General features: G+C 38.2%; 1 protein-coding gene across 12 annotated transcripts in view; it reads right to left on the bottom strand.

The window, feature by feature from the left end:
* LOC125265701 (trichohyalin) overlaps nt 1-19,529 on the bottom strand; it is a 195,688-nt gene that overhangs the window by 44,702 nt on the left and 131,457 nt on the right. For 8 of the 12 annotated variants that reach the window (XM_048186072.1, XM_048186075.1, XM_048186077.1 and 5 more), the window contains 5 exons: nt 12,950-13,000; nt 11,698-11,781; nt 9,875-10,021; nt 7,021-7,104; nt 6,161-6,328 (listed from right to left, as the gene is read on the bottom strand). In XM_048186072.1, the coding sequence (XP_048042029.1) occupies nt 6,161-6,328; nt 7,021-7,104; nt 9,875-10,021; nt 11,698-11,781; nt 12,950-13,000 (534 nt within the window). The remainder of the gene's footprint in view (nt 1-6,160; nt 6,329-7,020; nt 7,105-9,874; nt 10,022-11,697; nt 11,782-12,949; nt 13,001-19,529) is intronic. The other 4 variants (XM_048186079.1, XM_048186076.1, XM_048186084.1 and 1 more) reach the window with 4 other exon arrangements.

The following is a 19,529-nucleotide window of genomic DNA, read 5'->3' as shown; positions in this document are numbered from 1 at the left end:
GTGTGTGATCTGTGGGAAGAGGGGCTTGTGCCAGGGGCTTATTTTAACCTCAGATGTGAAGCTCTTTCACAAAGAAAAACTGTCCATGCAGCTGTGCATTGGTGAAATAATGATTTTAAAAGCGATAGATCATCCAAAAATTTAAATTCTCAGTAACACTTTATTTTACAGTGTCTTTGTTACATGCTACATGTACTTGCTATGGTAATAACAGTGAATGATGCATAATTACATTCAACTAACCCTAAACTAAACCCTAATCCCAACCCTATAATAAGTACATAGTTAATTAAAATTACTCCATACTTAAATGTGTAATTACACAGCAAAAAGGACACCTTAAAATAAAGTGTAACCTAATTATCTTATTTACTTACACTAATGTATTTCTAAACGCTATTTCTTTCTTTTCAAAAACAGGACAAAATGCTCTGTGAAGTAGTCCATGTGATCACTGAGTGAAGAATAGATCAAAATCCATTATCTTTTCACTCTATTGAGAAAATATATATTAAAATAGTTTGAAGTACGGGATTTTTATTAAGATGATAGACTAGGAATTTTGATCTGTCCCTCACATCAAGCTATTATATGGCTTCAGAAGATTTGGAATATAGAAGTAAAGGACTTACGGACCACTTCTATGGTACCTTTATGGTGCCTTTTAGACATTTTTTGAGCTTGATAATCTAAAAATCACAGTATGATTTCATACTATAAATGTATAAATTTTAGGTCTGATTCTTTGCAGGACACGCTGAAAAATACTATGCTTCTCAATAGAGGAAATTTTATTAAAGTACCAGATCATGAACAAAAGGTAATAGTCACAGAGAATAAGAACACATGAGCTCTCATTGATATTCTGACAAGGAGATCTAAAAACTTTCTGTCATGCACAATTCCATTTAATACAAAATTCAGCCTTTCTTGGACCTGAAGAACATCTGAAAACCGAGAGAAAGAAACTAGAGGATAATTCAGAACAAAATAAAGAACAATAAAAATAAATTTATATTTTAACTATTGGCCTGTAAATATTAAAGGTAGGGTAGTTTATTTTTGGAGAGGCTAGCAATGGCTAGCTAGGTTTGAAAGCATAAGATCCCACCCTCACTTCAGAGCATCTACAAAGCCACGCCTCCTTCAAAACATATGAACTCATACAGCAAGTAGCGAACAAAAGCGTCACAAGAGAGGGCGTTAACACAAAAAAAGGTCATTTTATTTTACTGTCAAATTAGCATAATGGAGACCCGCTTGTAAAGACCCCAATGTACTTCAAGCAAAATCGAAGAATGAACTGGTCTAACATCAACAAATTCAGGCAAAAACAAAGTTTGTTTTGTGAGTTTGAAACAGCTTGCCAAAGTGAATAGCTCTGGCTGGTAAACACCTTCGAACTACCATTGGTCAGTGGTGATTATGTAATAGGTAGGTGTGCCCAGAGGCTCCACCTTCTTTGACATGGAAATCTTCTCCAGTTCATTTCTTCTGTTCAGTCCCTTGAGGTCTGACTTCCACGAGTAAAACATGAAGAGACTGGAAAGCCATTTTATAGTAGAAAATATATTTGAAATTCTAATTGAAAGACACACTGACACTGTTTGCTCATGTTTAACTCCCTCGGGTCGGCGGTCACGCCGGCGTGATCACCGCGTTTTTTTTTCTAACTAGTGTGAAAGAGACTCAAAATACTCCGTCAATGTTGCACATACAATTAAGAGCTATACACCATTTTAATCTGTGGAATATCTTCTTTTATTTGTGTACACTCAGAGTAAAAACAAAATGTTGTGCTTTTTGTAAAATAAAGAAAACTAACATGCGTGATCTCTCGTCTCCCTCTGAACGAAGTCCAATTTGATAGTTCTCAGAAAATGAACTGTAACTTATGAATACTAATGACAAAAAAAAAATGACACATATGTCTAAAGAAATGTTGAAATGTCAGGTTTTAAATTGTACAAGTCAAATCGAAAACAAACCGTCTGTGTTTATGTAATCTGTATGAAAAGAGAGCCATGTCAGAAGTCTGTGATTCAGCTCATTATCCACTAATGCGGCCACGCCCACAGAGCCAGCGCTTTTCAGACGCAAATTCAGTCAATACATGCATACATCATCTCAATCTTGTATTTATTGTCTTGAAAAGTGTTTTGAATAGCCATAGTTAGCGATCTCTGGCCTCTGTTAGTTCAGTTATTTCCTGGATTGCATATTCTTCTTTAGCATTGGCATTTGTGGACTAAAAGTGTACAGAGCACCCTCCGGCTGCAAGTATGAATTAAAAACAGTATCCAGCGTTCATAGTGATAACAATAAATATTGAATAAATATTACTCCTCTGTATAGAAAATTGACATAAACATGAGAATCCATCAATATTTCTCCAAATGTGCATGCTTTTAAGCTAAAAGCCTATATGAAATGCCATAGAGGTAACATAACTGTTCAGATACCTTGTATCATAGAAATGCATTATATTTTAATAATAGAATACCATTATTTTAAATTGTAATAATATTTCACAGTATTGCTTTTTTTTTCTGTATGTTTGATTTACATTATGATGAGCTGAGACATGATCAACAGGGTTTTTTCACAGCCTACTTGACTGAAAGAACTCATTATTATGCAGGTCATTAGAGCTCTTTATCTGATTCTTTTGTCTTCTCAGGTGAGAATCACCCATTATTCATGATTATTCACGCCTCCACGCATACTGTGTTTCTTGACCAAAGATGTTTTAGAAACTTTAAATCTCTCTATTGTTTTATATGAAGGAGTAGGAATGATAATTTTACATAATTTTGAAGCAAAAACTCTAGTCTACAACCTCCAATACCCAGAAGTCTTGTGAACACAGATTTAATATATATATTTTTGGCTTTATTTCAGTGACTTAAGTTTTTTGTTTTTTCAATAACAACGCATAAACGTTATTCCCTAAAAAATACAAACATGTACATACATGTTCCGTACATATTATTGTAGCCTAGTTTGTGCTGAATACAGTGTAATGACACTTTTTCCATTAATATGTTTATGAACAACTGAAAAAAGCACAAATGTCAGGGCATGTCAAAACTTCTCCAGGCCCCAAATCAGCCTCAGACCCCTGAGGGTTAATACAGTAAAGCTGCTTGCTTTAAAACAATCTATTAAGTGCTATATAAATAAACGTGATGTGACTTGACTGGAGTGCCGAATTGCAAAGCTGGTTCAAACATCCACATCGCTATGATCAGATGCTTTCTTTACAATTTTCTCACTGCTGTCATTTTTGTTGTTTATTTTATTAAAAGGAAAACGTGCAGCACATATTTACATATTCATCTAAATGCTGCTCTCAGTAGCGTGGGCGGCGTCAGGATTTTTGCTAACTGTTACTGCTGTTCACGTACTTCGAAGAACAACAAAGAACTTCACCGTGAGTATATCGGGGCCTTAAGATCTGTGCGAGTAAACCTCACTCCCTTGGCCTCGAGAGGAGCCGTGGCCTCCCATGCCGCAGTTCAAATCCTGCTCGGAGCAGGGTGAGCAGAACCTGAGGAGTTACATTGGTGCCGTGACCCGGATGGGAGTAAGGTTTGCGGGGGTGAGTTTAATGGAGGCCAGCTAGTAAGAGCTGCAGCTGTGCGAGTAAACCTCACTCCTTTGGCCTCAAGAGACGGCTAGCGACTGACACTAGAGGCTGTGGTCTTTCCCATGCTGGAAACACCAGGTCAAATTCCACTTGGCGCGGGACGAGTACAACTGGAGGGGTTACATTGGTGCCGTGACTCGGAGGGGAGTGAGGTTTAGGCCCGCTAGTAAGAACTGCAGCTGTGCGAGTAAACCTCACTCCTTTGGCCTCAAGAGGCGGCTAGCGACTGACACTAGAGGCTGCGGTCTTTCCCATGCTGGAAACACCAGGTCAAATTCCGCTTGGCGCGGGACGAGTACAACTGGAGGGGTTACATTGGTGCCGTGACTCGGAGGGGGGTGAGGTTTAGGCCCGCTAGTAAGAACTGCAGCTGTGCAAGTAAACCTCACTCCTTTGGCCTCAAGAGGCGGCTAACGAGCGACTGACACTAGAGGCTGCGGTTTTTCCCATACTGGAAACGCCAGTTCAAATCCTGCTTGAAGCGGAGTAGAACTGGAGGGGTTACATTGGTGCCGTGACCTGGATGGGAGTAAGGTTTAGGCCAGCTAGTAAGAGCTGTGCGAGTGAACCTCTGGCCTCAAGAGGCACACTAAAGGCTGCAGTCTTGCCGGAAATACCTTTTTGAATCCCGCTGAGAGCGGGCGAGTAGAACCGGAGCTGTTACACTAGCATGGATAAAATAAAATAAAAGTGCAGTTTGCTAACATCTGCAAGAACATAAAAGACAGTACACTGGTAAGCGTAACAATTCTCCCCGTCTGCTCAGCCATGATATTTCTAGTTTTTTTTTTTTTCTTTAACAAGTTTCTCTATCGTAAACATCTGTCAGTATAATGTGTGTTCAGGGTAAAAACAAACTATTCTGAAAATCTGTTCTCAAAAGTCTGTAGAATTGCTTAAGACAGCTCAGTAAAATGAGTAGAGGTCAACTGGATGAACAGAATAGCATTAACTGCAGTAATGACTCCCAGACCATGTGACATTATAGAGAGGTCAGAGACTATGAACAAGCAGTAGATGGTTTATGAATGACATAAACTGTAATGGCATACAAACAAGTACTACAGTATTACCATGGTTTTTTGGCCATATCCCACGGTAATAAATGGTATTCACTGGAATACCATGTAAATACTATGGTGTATGGACATTTATCATTCTGTACTATGGTATCACCAGCTGATAGCATCACTGCACCATGGTAGCAGTGTTATTTTACTATCATTGATATACTATTATATTTTTGCTAATATTTTAAATTAGATTTTATTTTTATATTTGCTGTTTTCACTTTAATTTTAGTCGTGTGTTTTGGTTATTTTTATTCAAATGTATTCATTTTTTGTAGTTTTTCTAATGCCTATATTAGTTTTTATTTATTTGTTTTAGTTTATTTAGTTTTAATTGTTTAATTTTGTGTTTTTTTTTTTTTTTTTTTTTTTTAGTTTTAGTTTTAGTTAAAGCTGCATTTTTCCTCTTTGTCGCCATCTCTGTTTGAAACCTGCAATTGCAGTCATATGCGGAACAGTTATCTGTACGTGGGTTGTGCATCGGCACAGCTCGTCAGCGCGGATAAATCTAATGCTTGCTGTCAATCACCGCACCGTTGTGGATACTGTACTTCAGAATCACAGATTCTATGTCTTGAAAGTATGACCAATATAAGAATTTTCACTGGAAAATATCATCTGAACAAGTAAGTAACATGTCTGCCACTTTTGTTCTGACCAACTGAAGAAAAAAGCATTAGGCCTACAATAAATTGCGCTGCCAATGATGATTAAATCTAACGATCGCTTAGCTCGGATCATGCCAAACTGTGCAAAGTATTATTACTGTTATATTGTTCTCAAATTGTTATTGTTAACAACATCAGCATTGCGTGACTGTGTATTTAGTGTGTATTAGCGTTACCTGTAGATTTCAATTTCTGTAGCCACTCAACAGTCCAAAGTCTTTTGCTTTTTGGCTACGGGTGAATCTCCAGTTGTCACTGATGATTGGCATTTGGATCTTTCTGGATTACAATCCGCCATCAAAATGATAAGTTTAATTATTTCAGCTGCAGTGAGAAAAGGCTATAAATGTGCCGCTACCGGCAGCATCCTCACATGATATAACTGACTAGCCTCTCGACGGGACTCCTTCCTTTCTGTTTACGGACGTGATGTAATGACGCACAGAGGAACTGCTGCATGCTCGAATTTCCCGCAGAAATCCGCTGTGTCGCTCTTATTATAAAACATTATTACAAGCTTACCGCTGTGAATCGAGACAAGATAATTAGATAGTTTTGAACACTGGCTGGTTATGTACTTGCTCAAAAATTGATTTTGGATCATTTTTAACCAAAAAAAGTTGTGGACTGCAGCTTTAACAACAATAATCCTGTATGGTATCACCACAGTACTTCTTTAAGTACATTTCCAATCCTAGTACATCTACTCAAGTGCATATACAGTAGTCACCATCAGTGCGATTATTTGTAAATTGTGAATTATCCAGTCTCACCCTATTTTTGGCATCCTGCTTCCCTTCCTGGCACCGGCTCAGGTGGGCTCGGACAACAGACAGCTCATCCTCCAGTTCGTGGCAATTCTTCTTAGCTTCTTGGGCCTCTTTGCACTTTTGCAACACCGTGGAACGAACCAAACTAAGCTCCGCAGAAACTCTGTCCACCTCCAGGGCGGCGCCATACATGAGAAACATAATGCAATAGAATCTTCTTTCCAAGGGCACACACAGACACACTCATTCAATCTGACCCTTGGTGGAGGTGACCTCCTTGCAATCAGCCCCGTGGAGCACTTATTTCCCAGCTATAATCAGACTCGCTCACTAAGGCCTGACCTTTTCTCAGCAGCCCCTCAGCCATGGCTATGTATAACTCCAATAAAAAACCCAGCCCCCTAGAGAGAGACATCTGCTAGAGCTCAGATCCACGGCCATACAGGTTAATTAGGGAGAGAGAGCACAAGCACACCGCTGCACAAACAAGCTAGAAAGATCTCGGACTTTATGAAAGGTATGAGATATGTAAGTTGCACCTAATATCAAAGTATTTAGCTTTCAAAAAAAAAAAAATTGTACCATTCAGAATCAGAATTAGATTCTCATGGTATCAAACTTAATAAAAGAAACAACTTGGTACAAAAGTCCCTTTAAAGCAAGGCGGCCTTCAAGTAACATCTCAAGCCCTCATTTTCTAGTCATGCAAGTATAGCTCCTAAATTCTTGAATTATGGCAGACCAAAATATACAAAATTGTTGCCTGAGCTTACATACCAATACCATATTTCAAAGCTCCAATAAAATATAATATTATGATAAATACTCAATTTTTAGTGAATATTTGACATCAAAAATGGTACCTCAGTGGCCTGGTGCCGTTTAATTTCCAGAAGAGCTTCATTCTCCACCTGCACCTTCACCAGATTCCCTTTCACCTCCGAGAGCTACAAGAGAGCAATCACATTTCATATAGCTCTCATCTAGCATTCAATTTAAAAAAAAAAACTAAAAAAACTAAAACTAAAGCAATAAATGCTACTGACAGATCATGTACACTCACATGAAATGAAGACAAGTGGCCAAAAATAGCTGTTTTATTCTTCATAGAGTGGATAGCATGATTAGAGCACTACATCCTTTGGCTTCATTTTGATATTATCTCACATTGAAATGGTACAAGGCTAAATAGAAATAGAAATTGGGGTCTAAATGTTTTGAGATTAGTTTACTTCAACCACATTCTAAAGTGGACAAAAATGCACATGACCACAATGCACTGTAAACCAGGACCATAACCACTACTGACAAATAGCATGACAAGCCAACCTATAATAATTTACTGTTTACAGACACTGAATATGAATTCCAGTGTGATGCTTCAGTTCGGTTTCGGTGAAAGAATGAGTGCGAGGTAAGATGTAATCTAAACATTTAAGTATATCTAAGTATATATAAGTAAGTATCTAAGTATATCTAAACATTTAATATTTGAAAACTGTTTTAATGTTAAGCGAACGACAGTAATATCCAGTGATACAAACTACTTGACTTTTTTTTTTTTTTTTTCAGATTTCTCAGTTTGTAAACATTGGCTATCATGTATGTAATTCATGCAATTAATAACTGAATGTGATGAAACAGAAAAATATTTGCTATATTAGACAAACGATTAAGAGTGAATGTGTGCATATTTTAAAATAAATGCATTACTTGCAAATTATTCAAATGGATTACTTTACAAAAACTTGTAGTTACTTTCATTTTTCTTTATTCCCTTAAATTCCTAAATCATTTAATTATTTAATTACTATCCCACCAATTTAGTTTTGTCGCCCCCAAAGTTCAAGACATGGTTACAGTGAACGCTAATGCATGTTACTACCAGATGTAAACATCAATGTTTCTCGGATGATCACTAGTGATTGGATCAACCAATACAGAACTAAACATCCAGATAGCTCTCCCCAGCCCATTTATTGCAGAATAAATGAATCAGTTATGCCTTTAAAAACGATATTTATTTAAAAGGCATTGGTAACCAAAAATGTGATCCATACCAATAAGTGCAAATATAAAGTGCAACAGCACTAATGTATCAATCAGCGAATCATGAAGAAAAAAAAATACTTAGTGCACCTAAATTAAATCTTCTAAATAGTTTTGTTCTATTCTTGCTCAAGTCTTTGAAACTGAACATATTGTACATGAAATTCAGTATCACAAAGTAATGAATCTGATTTAAAAGCATTTGAAGCTGTGAACACAGACATAATAAAGGTGCCTCACACAATAACAAACAAACTGCGACTGGAGCATAAAAAGGCCGTGAACTTAACTGTGAGTAAACAAAGGCACTGTGAGGTTGTTCTCTGAGCAATCAGTGTAGAGCTCCCTTAATAAGTCTGCCATGATGCCTAGCGACAGGTGACACAGCCACTGGTGACGGACAGCAGTGGCCTGAGCTCTGATTGGTCAGCAGTCCAATCCAGGAGGGGAGGGCTGAGAGTCTCACTGCAGCAAACACTAGCTTGTAGCAACATGTCTATTACAACAAACTGTTTTATATGCATTTAAATTATGCATGTATTACACTTACAGCCTAAAAGAAAGGAAATCACATTCAATATCTAAATAAGACAGCAGTGAGACTAAATGGAGAGTACATAGACAAGTCTCCTGCTTCTCAGATTTTTGTCCTTCTTAGCTGTGTCCTTTTCTAGAGTTTCAGAAGAGATCTCCAACATGTCTCACACTGTGCTCAGATTTACAATGATTTCAAAAATCAGACTTAATCTGAACTCACATCAGATTCTAACAAGATCACACACTTATAAATACTGTCTCAATTTTATTTCTCCTGAGGAATTTGAGAAACATCTTAGACAAGGTTGACACAAAAAAGAAACATAAATTAGATCCCCATTAAGTCTCCTGTGCTTTGAAAGTGCAAATTTAGTAGGGTTTTGTGACGTTTAAAGTATCTATCTACATTTTTCCTTCCAGAGTAAATTGACTTCTCAGGGATCATGCTCCCTGGCATCTGGCAAGGAAAAAAAATTCTGGGACCCTCCTCACCTCAACAGGGGAGGGGCAAACACCTGTCTCAAAGTAAACTCTCACTTCAGTCGAGCAGCCAGCTGCTCAACACATGTACTGCACGGTCTATAGCAGACATGAAATATAACAAATTTAGCAGAGTTACCTAAGCAAACAAAGAGTTTACTTGATACATAAAAAACAACAGATTTCAGACCCCCAAAAACTGCATATTAAGTATTTCACCATCTTGTGCAAATCAAAACATTTGTCCACATGTCAAAGTAACAACTGCAGCTTAAAAGCCGCTGCCATTACAGCAAGTACCACCCTGTAATGTATAAAAACAACAGAAGCTTTCCGCTAAATAAGGTAGCTTTGATTGGGATCATTTTATGTTTTTTTTTTTTTTTTTTTTCCTCAAAGCCTTTCTCAAAATCATCCCCATCTGAACATTTCCTCTTTGTAAGCCAATTCTTTATAATTACAGCTATTCTTCTAAGAAGGATGATTTCCCATAAGAAGAAGAGAAAAATATATAAATTACTGCAAATGCAATGGTCTGAGATCAAAGTGTCTCACGAAGAAGAGCCCTAAACAAAAGCATGGAGATTGAGAGAGAGAGAGACAGAGAGAGAGTGGGCCTGAGCAGCCTGGGCCTGGCCGTGAAGATGTTACCTGAGCTTTTAGCTCCTGATCTTGCTTCCTGGCATCTTGTAGCTGTCCGTACAGCTGCTGGTTGTAGTCGTGTCCCCTCTGGAGCTCCTGCTGGCTTTCTTGCAGCTCTCTCTGCAGATCCCACAGCCTCTGCTCTTGGACGTCCAGCTATCCAACCACAATAGAGGGCAGGGCGCAGAGGAAGAGAAAATCAATCCACTACAAAGAGTCTCCTTCTCATACTCCCCGTTTTGCAGAACCCGCCATGACTAGAGCTCCGGCAAAGAGGAACTGGTGTCCATCTGGCCCTCATCGCAGCCCCAACATCCACCATGAGCGGCTCTACCCTTCACATACACCCTGACACTCTAGACAGGCTAGGGCAGCCCTGCACTGAATGCAGAAACAAAAATCAATGCTTCTTAAACAAATGCGAAATCACAGCTCATTGTTCGACAGGAAGAGCAAGAGAACAAGCAATACTTCTACAGACAAATCTTTACGATTTTCAGTTACATACACAAGCAGTTTGCTGTACCATTGCGACACGTCAATCCATTATCCACTTTTTGCAACAAAGTATTCATTAATGGTCTGCTATTTTTCAAATCATTAAAGCAAGGCCCACCACATCATATCAAAAATAAATAATTATTATTGTAATTACCACAATATGGTCACCTGCTAAAGAGAACCGAGAGGAGGGGAAGATGGGAGTCAAGAAAAAGAGAGAGGAGGAGGAGGTTTGGCAAACCCCTGGTTCCGGTCCAGTCCGACATTATCAAGCATCCTCATCTGCATTTCAAATTGTCACACAATGACAGCTGCATATCCAAAATGGAGGCCCAGGGACTCCCCGCAACAATCAATTAATCAGCCGTCCTCATTAGAGGCCCAAGAGTAATCCACAAATTCGCCTAAGTCACCTAAATCAAACAGTCGCCCCTCGCCTTACCCATTGATTGTGGTCTGGTGACAAGCACTTCAAACCTTGTCTCGTCTTCCCATCCGTTTGTTGGCATAGCAAACGCTCGAATTCCTGCCAGATTGTGGAGTAAAACGATGAGGGAAGAATGAGAATCGTTTCCCTTTAATCCTAAAAACCCAGCTCATCCTTTTGCTCTGCTTTTCGGTGTGTGATGCAAGCCGATAACCCTGCTCTTTCTTTGCCTTACAATTGCGCTCTCTCTCCATTCTCCCCTCCTAAACTGATCAATACTTCATTTAAATCATGACATTAGCACACTACAACTGGAAAAAAGCTGAAAGGAATAGCAAAACGCTTCTTGTGGCAAATGGAGTGTTGGAAAATGGATCATGCATTCGAATAATGACCATAATTGTTTGTTTATATGTAATATCAAAGGTTAAAATGCATGTGACGCTCAGGACCAATATCATTGTTTTGTTTTGAGCTCCCGAGACTGACTGATCAATATCGCATTTGAATCTAAAGAGAGGGGGAATGTCGCTTTAGCTCTCGACGTTAAATGAAATGCAAATAGCTCTGCCGTAATCAACACGTATTTCAGACGTTATCGTCACGTCCCGCTGAAACAAAGCCTAATGATATTTCCATACACGAACATGTAGCCATACGCATTGGCGGTGCCATGATATGCGCCGTCATCCATTTGTTTATTCATGCAGGGTGCTGTAAGAATAATCAGAGCGCTATGCAAACACTCCACACTTAAGACTTGAAGGGACAGTAATCATCTACGCAGGGGGGTGTGGGAGCAGAAAGAAGAAAAAAAAGGTAATTTCCTGTCGCAGATCTGCATAACAGGCGCACGAGAGAGCGAGTCTTATCTGCCTAATGGTCATTAGCGGAGCTTATTTACCTGAACGCTCTGGGCATCACGGGCCTGATGAGAGAGGAGCAGGTCTTGCCGGAGTCTTTGGATGCTCACGTCCCGACGTGACAACTGCGCTTCGGGTTTCCCATCCAAACGTCGCGGTGAGGAAGGAACGGAGGGCGTAAGGTGTTTTTGAGAGTAAAGAGAGGGAGGTGGAGAGAGAGGGAAGGGAAGAGTGAATCACTCCAGGAACATGCACTTACATATAGTCGGGTGCCAATGTCAGCCAATGAGCAATTAGGCAGACAAGACCAAAGTTATTGATTGGGGTTTGGGGCTCTTTTTCCCAGGCTAACTAAGCTATGTGTGATGGCTGCAGAAGCAGTAGGGAAAAGGAGAAGGAGGGGGAGACTTTGGAAGGGCTACTCCCTCTAGCTCTCGCTGGGCCTGTGGTGCCGAAGAGGGCCTGGTCATTTAACCTTATATTGATCTTCCTCCTAAACAACCCCCCTCCCTAGACAGACGTGCATGTTCAATGTATGCACTTAATGTAGACCACACAACTGTCAATACATTATACAGCCAGATGTGTCTCCAAGACCGCTGAGGAAAAAGTCCCATGTTTTGCAGACATCAGGGTTCTTGGGGAGATACAACCCTGAGTGCGCATCATGGGTTACCAAACAGATTGCAGACTTTAGCATTGCTTTATGGATGTGCTTGAGGGTAGACACCATATTTAATTTGAGATTAATTAAAACAAGGTTGTAAGAGATAGAAGTTGAGTCTTTTCAATTGGCTGTAGAGACTTTAAGGGATAGTTCACACAAAAATGGAAATTCTGTCATCATTTACTCAAAACTGCATGATGTTCTTTATTCTGCGTAACACAAAATATGGTATTTTGAAGGTTGGTTGAATGTCAGTGGGGTCCCCATTGATTTTGGTTGTATGGACAAAAAAAAAGACATTTTGTGTTCCACTGAAAAAAAAAGTCCTACAATGGGTGAGGAAAAATGTTTCATTTTTGGGTGAACTATTCTTGTAGGTTCACATGTAATTTCCATGTCAGGTCCCCAGATTTGGGAAGGCGTATTCAAAAAGCTTCAACGGCTAAACGATCAACACCAAAAACAACAGCATAACCCATTGAAAAGACTGCACACTTGCGATTGGATTTTGAGGAGGATTTTATGTGAATTATAAGAATAATTTGTGCACTGCTAATAAAAGGTCTAAGGACAGACTATTAAGAGCAATGAGCGTCAAAAACTCTGTGAATGCATTGTGGCCGTACCTCAGTCTTCAACAGCTGTGTTCCTCTGAGGGCTGTGAGATCAGTGGAAGCCTAAAGAGTAAGACAATGCATCCGATGAGACTATGAAAGAAAAATGACCAGTACCGTCTCTGTATTAGTGATTAAATGGAGAGTAAATTGAGACAATCATTAAACAGGACAGGTCATTAAAAATGTTAGATAGTTTGACAGTTTTATGAGAAGGTAATCTTAGTTCACGTTGTAAAAAGTCATGTTGTACAATTCCCTAAAACAATAATTAATTCATGGTGTTTGTAAAATATACTTCTTACCTTGAATATTTATTTATTTTTAAATGATGTACACATGTATTCAAGATGGTAATACTTTTAACTTGATGGTTACACCACATGACATTTTTAGACTAGTTTTTCAAAACCAGTGTTTTTTTTATTGCGGAGACTCTTATATTATAAATCAATTGCACTGTACATACATTACATACAGTATACATACATGCAGATAAACATTTTATATATTAAATACCAAATAGTAAAGTCAGGCATTTTAATTTATGAATTCATTTTCTCGTCAAATTCATCAAAGACCAAATTATCTGAGCTGCTACCAACATTCTTTTTTCCAGCTCTGTTTTCCTTACTCTGTAGCAACAACATTTGGTCCTTTTTCTATTTCTCCAAAGAAGTTTTAGGAGAAACATCAGTGATAGAGTTGATTAGAATAACACTAAAGAGACGATCCATAAACACATCTAACGATACAGAGATGAAAGACAGGAGAAAAAAACAAAAACAAAACATCTATTCTTCCAGAGCGTGTGTAATTGAAGAACACGTCTTTCATGAGATATGCTTTGTTGTGAAGGCAGAAAATTTACAAGAAAGTTTTACAAGAAAGAAGTCAAAAGTTGCTGGTGAGAGGAAATAATGACAACACCTGATCCTTCCTTCCACGCTCGTATTGAGCCTTTTCCTCAATAATGTCTCTGGAGAACAGTTAGTTAACACTGATTGTCTACAATCCTGTTCACAATGACTAGTGTGGCCTCGGCCAACTCCACTTCAACACAATCAATTATTTCCTCACTACCCATGGCCAAGAACATCCTTAAAGCACACAATCTGCACCACAGAAACACTCCATTAGGAAGGTGAGGAAAGGACATTATAGGAAACTGCTTTTCTCATTGCCGGGCAAAGAAAGATAAAAAAAACAAAAATGCTGCCTTGTGTTGTTGATTTTTTTTTTTTTTTTGTATTGCGACATTCTGATCCCATCGTCAAAATGATGTTTACTCCTACCACAGATTCACACAGAGATATTGTAGAATAGCGATGTTCAGGTATTTACTAGAAAGCCACGCTCTTTTGCATAGCTTGATGTCTCTCCGAGTTTTTCCGTCAGTGTGTTTTTGAAAATCAATGGTGATATTTCCATAGAGGCAGACATGATAATGAAAGAGAGAGGCGCGAAAATGCAACCCTCAGAGGTGATTGCTCATTCCGAGCGGCTTCAAACATCCCTGTGTTAGAAGGACACCTTAAATATTCGGACTTTTCACGTCACTCCAGACTAAATCCCTAGCAACCACCATAGCAACACACTTCCTCTTGGACGTGAAATGCATTGTAAGTTCCCCCCTGCCACCAGAGATGGAAGAGGGGAGGGAGGGTGCGAGCAGGACGACAGACAGAGAAAAACAGCATCACGGAATAAAAGCATGAGAGGCGAAAGGAGAAAAACAAGTCAGGAAGACTTCATTCATATCAATAGCACAAACAAAACAGCCATATAAGCGAACGCACCATTGGGTGAGGCTGAACGAAACACTGAACGAGGAGGGAAAATCGGCAAAAATAAAAAATTCTCATGTGCAACATGTTTATCTATTTCTGTATGCAAGGGATGTGATGTATACTGAACTACCCTGTTTGAAAAGCCACTGCTTTGCCAGATGAATTCTTAACCATAACTCATATATCTACAGTCTGTCTGAGCTTGTGTTCCTGCCAAAATTATTTATAGATTTTATTATTATTATTATTATTATTATTATTATTTGTATTCTTTGGCCTAATTATTAACCAAAAATTTTTACTGGAAGTCTTCTGAACTATAAAGGACTCTATTCTAGCAATAATACCAATAATATCGGTTAATTAAATGAGAAATGTCATTCAAACCCATTTTACTTCCATAATGTGATGTACATCTTGTGTGGTGTGTGAAAAGTAGGCATTCCATACCAAAATGGAGCCGGACCAAATGTGAGAAAAACCCAATAGGATTTTCCAAAGGCTTTTGAATTACTGCAGAAAATATACTCTAAAAAATCTTGGGTTATTTTTTCTGCCCAAGTCCTGGGTTGAGCCTGTTGAGCATTTATGGGGGGTTATTTTTCCAGTTTTTGGGTAGTTTTTGTTTTACCCAGATCCTGGGTCAGACATAACAATCGAGCGCTTGAATTATTTACCGCAGTGCAGCTCTGTCAAATTGGTGCATGTCTTCAGTAAAATACCGGTTTGTGTAAAAATTTGTTATTGTTCTGTATATTGTTTAATTTTATGCAAAGCAACAATGTGAGTCACCTACAGAGTGTTGCATCGGTCTTTTCGTGTAATGGAAATGCCTGATGCCTTGCATAAAATGTTATATTATATTCAAAAAGATACAGAATATAAATACTTAGGATGTCAGAATATGTTCTCAGAATTGTACACTGATTAATTTTGGACAGGTTAAGGAGCTAGTTACAGAATTTTACGGTGGTCTGAAGTTAGCAGTTTCCCTGCCGAACGCGAGTCATCTCCACCACGAGATCCAGCGCCGTTACGGTGGAAACAAGACAACAGAGACTGGTCGATTACTCTTGAATTTCTTCTAAATGTTTAATTTTTACTTCTAATATTTGTTAAACAAGCTTAAATGTAGGCAATATTCATTAAAAATGATATAAATTATGCTATACTATAAAATATGATAATAAAGGAATTATCATGCAAACCAGTGGTTGTGTGGAGTATTTTAAAAAAAGTTTAGAGAATTTAAGTTAATCCGTAAACATTAATTCATGTATGAAGTAAAAGAAAAAATAAGCTAGTATTATAGTAAAAATGTATCAACCCATTGCTGGGTTAAATCAACCCATTATGCTGGGTTAAATAACCCAATTTGCTGGGTAAAATTAACCCAATATGTGTTGTGTCCTATATTTACCCAGCTCTTGAGTTGAAAACAATCCAGATTGGGTTGTTTTTAACCCAGTGTTTTTTAGAGTGTAAGGTCTGTGACCAACAAAAGCTTCCCAGCAAACATTGGTCCGACTGCAACGTTGTGCCCCTGGCCAAATATAGTTGCGGTAGGATGGGATAAATCGGTAAAAACATTTTAAAGACATTTGTACATGTCTACAATTCTCTGGGGTTGCATAATTCTTTCTTTGACTTTTAGCTACGTGTAGTTCAATATATAATAATTAATTAATTGACTGATTAATAAGATAATGTCAAAGACATCCATTCAAATTTCAAACTATTTTTCCACCATGACATCTTTTCAAAGGTCATTAAACGTCCAAATGTTTGCTGGGTTATGATTCGTGCACATTTTGTTCATTGCGATAATCTTCACAGATGAACAGAACCTTTATGAATTCTGAAGTGTAAATACAAGAAGTCAAAAGCTAAACGTAGGCTATAAAAGAACATCACGGTCACATGGCTTCAACGTAACAATCACTAAGCTTCTGATAACTCTTTGTTTAAGAACAATTTCCTTGAAAGTTTGAGTTATAATAGTTTGCAAGAGCATTACTATAAAGACAACGATGCTGTGAAAGTAGATTAGTGAGTAGATGAGTTTATCCATTTGGCTGGTGACGTTTAATGTCTCCGACAACCTCTGTAGTCCCATTTAACCACTTGTTAGTAACCGCATTTTACAAGACAAGTAAAAGCTTTAAAAAAATAAATAAAAAAAAAAAAAAAATAAATAAAATTTACAAGAGGGTATTACTGATGTACTTTATGTCATAGAATAAAATTTGAAAATATCGTGAGCTTCTGTTCACCACAGACCTTAATTCATACATTCAAAAATCCCATTGACTTCTGGAAGATGGAACCAGAAGTGCTAAAATGTTAATTTCCGGTTTTGAGTTACAAGAATACGTCATACCTGCACCACTCTATTGGTCAACATCAAATAGCCCATGTGGCATCAAATAGCCCATGCGGCCTAAGTAACATCAGTAGAAAAGAAAGTTGTTTCCCTTCTTATAGTTCCTATTGTGTTCTAAACCAGCTTATACTAGCCTACTTAGCATTGTGGAGTGCACATATTGTGACTCTTATAATAAAATGCTCAAGTTTTTTGTAGCAAGTTATAGTAATACATTTTACAAGCAAAAAAAAAAAAAATGTTTGGAACAATCTCCATTTACAATAAGACCTGGAATCTGTTAAACATGTAAGAATGTTGACTTTAACCAAATTACCACTTGGTTTTGTTGAAGTGCTATAGTGAATGCAAGTTAAACTGACAGGTTCATTAAAGCTGGTTTTGAAATATTAAATTACACTTTTTCAGCCCACCACAAGGACAAACTTTTGCGTGAGTAGAATTATGAATCGTGTGTTAATGGCCCTAGATGGTCCTAAGTATGTGCTTCAGTTCTCTAGCTCAGCTATGTTAAGAATATGCATGCTTTTTTAACATTTTTTTTTCTTCTTCTGCTACTACTTATATTACAGTGCCCTCCACAAATATTGGCACCCTTAGTAAATATGAGAAAAGGCGGCTGTGAAAATAAATCTGCATTGTTTATCCTTTTGATCTTTCATTCAAAAAATTTTCATCAAAGTAAAACAATTGAAAATGGGGGGAAAGCTCATTATGAAATAAATGTTTTTTCTGTAGTTCACGATGGTCACAATTATTGGCACCCAATTATTGCAACGTCCTCTTCCCAAGATAACAGCTCTAAGTCTTCTTCTATAATGCCTGATGAATTTGGAGAACACCTGACAAGATATAAGAGACCATTCCTTCATACAGAATCTCTACAGATCCTTCAGATTCCCAGCTCCATGTTGGTGCTTCTTCTCTTCAGTTCACTCCACTCATTTTCTTTAGGGTTCAGAGGTCAGGGGACTGGGACGACCATGGCAGAAGCTTCATTTTGTGCTCAGTGACACATTTTTGTGTTGGTTTTGATGTTTTTTTGGGATCATTGTCCTGATGGAAAATCCAACCACGGCCCATTATAAGATTTCTAGCAGAAGCAGTCAGGTTTTGATTTTTATCTGTTAGCATTTGATAGAATCCATGATGCCATGTATCTGAACAAGATGTCCAAGACCTCCAGCAAAACAAATAGGCCCACAGCATTAAATATCCAGCAGTATATTTAACCGTGGGCACGGGGTACTTTTTATCCCTGTTTGCACCAAACCCATCTGGTGGGTTTGCTGCCAAAAAGCTTTTTTTTTTGTTTCATCTGACCATAGAACCAGGTCCCTTTTGAAGTTCCAGTCGTGTCTGACAACTGAATATGCTGGAGTTTGTTTTTGGATGAGTGAGGAGGATTTTTCTTGAAACCCTCCCAAACAACTTTTGGTGATGTAGGTGCTGTTTGGTCATTTTTTGTAGGCTTTCTGACCCCAAGACTCAACTAATTTCTGCAGTTCTCCAGCTGTGATCCTCGGAGAGTCTTTGGCGACTCAAACTCTCCCCCTCACCGTGCATTAGGAAGCTATAGTAAATGATGAGAGTGAGTAAATGATGACAGAATTTTCATTTTCGGGTGAACTATTCCTTTAATGCCGCTTGTAGATTTCTTCTGAGTGACATTTCAATGAAGAATGTTTTTAAGAGCCCTATAAAAATTCTAAAAGACAAATCCCACAGTCGTCGATTTGGCATTGTGGTCATTTCAACATGACATGTATGAATCACCTGAAAAAGCAATTTTAGGCTTTTTACTCCATTTTAAGCACTTTAAAATGGCCTCCTGTGCAGTAAGATATTTGGCAGTTTCCTTGATTATTGATCTCATTTTGTGGGTATATATAGGGCTTTCAGCTCTGGACCAACCTTACCACAGTACATTCAATCCACTGAACTCAGCCAATCTGAACTTTTCAGATGAGCAGTTTAATCCAGCTCATGGCTGCATTTGACCCCCGACAAGCATCTTAAACTGTCAGAGCGGTCTGGCATTTCTCAGAGCAGTAATAAATCAAATTAGCCTAAGCAATGCTAATTCTTAGCATCATTTCATGAAATGATAATCAGCAGTAAAGACCCCATGTCCTTCAGCATAATTGAATAAAGCTGCATTTTTTTTTTTTTTTTTTAAACACAGGAACATAATGACATGTTGTGGTGCTCACATTAACGGCTGTGAACTGACCAAGATGCTCCAAAGTTTGACTTTTAAATCTTATTAAACATGCTGTTGGTGGTTTATTGTTATGAATGCGTTGTTTCACTAGCTCTAATTTGTCTTCATAAATAATTGGCTCCACAGTGATCTTGGACTTTATACTGACACCCTTTGGCGTGGAGGAAGTATCACGCAAAAGCAAGTGAGCATTCA

This window comes from Megalobrama amblycephala, linkage group LG3 (assembly GCF_018812025.1).
Source record: "Megalobrama amblycephala isolate DHTTF-2021 linkage group LG3, ASM1881202v1, whole genome shotgun sequence".
Classification (NCBI taxonomy): domain Eukaryota; kingdom Metazoa; phylum Chordata; class Actinopteri; order Cypriniformes; family Xenocyprididae; genus Megalobrama; species Megalobrama amblycephala.
This window is presented reverse-complemented; position numbering and strand designations above follow the sequence as displayed.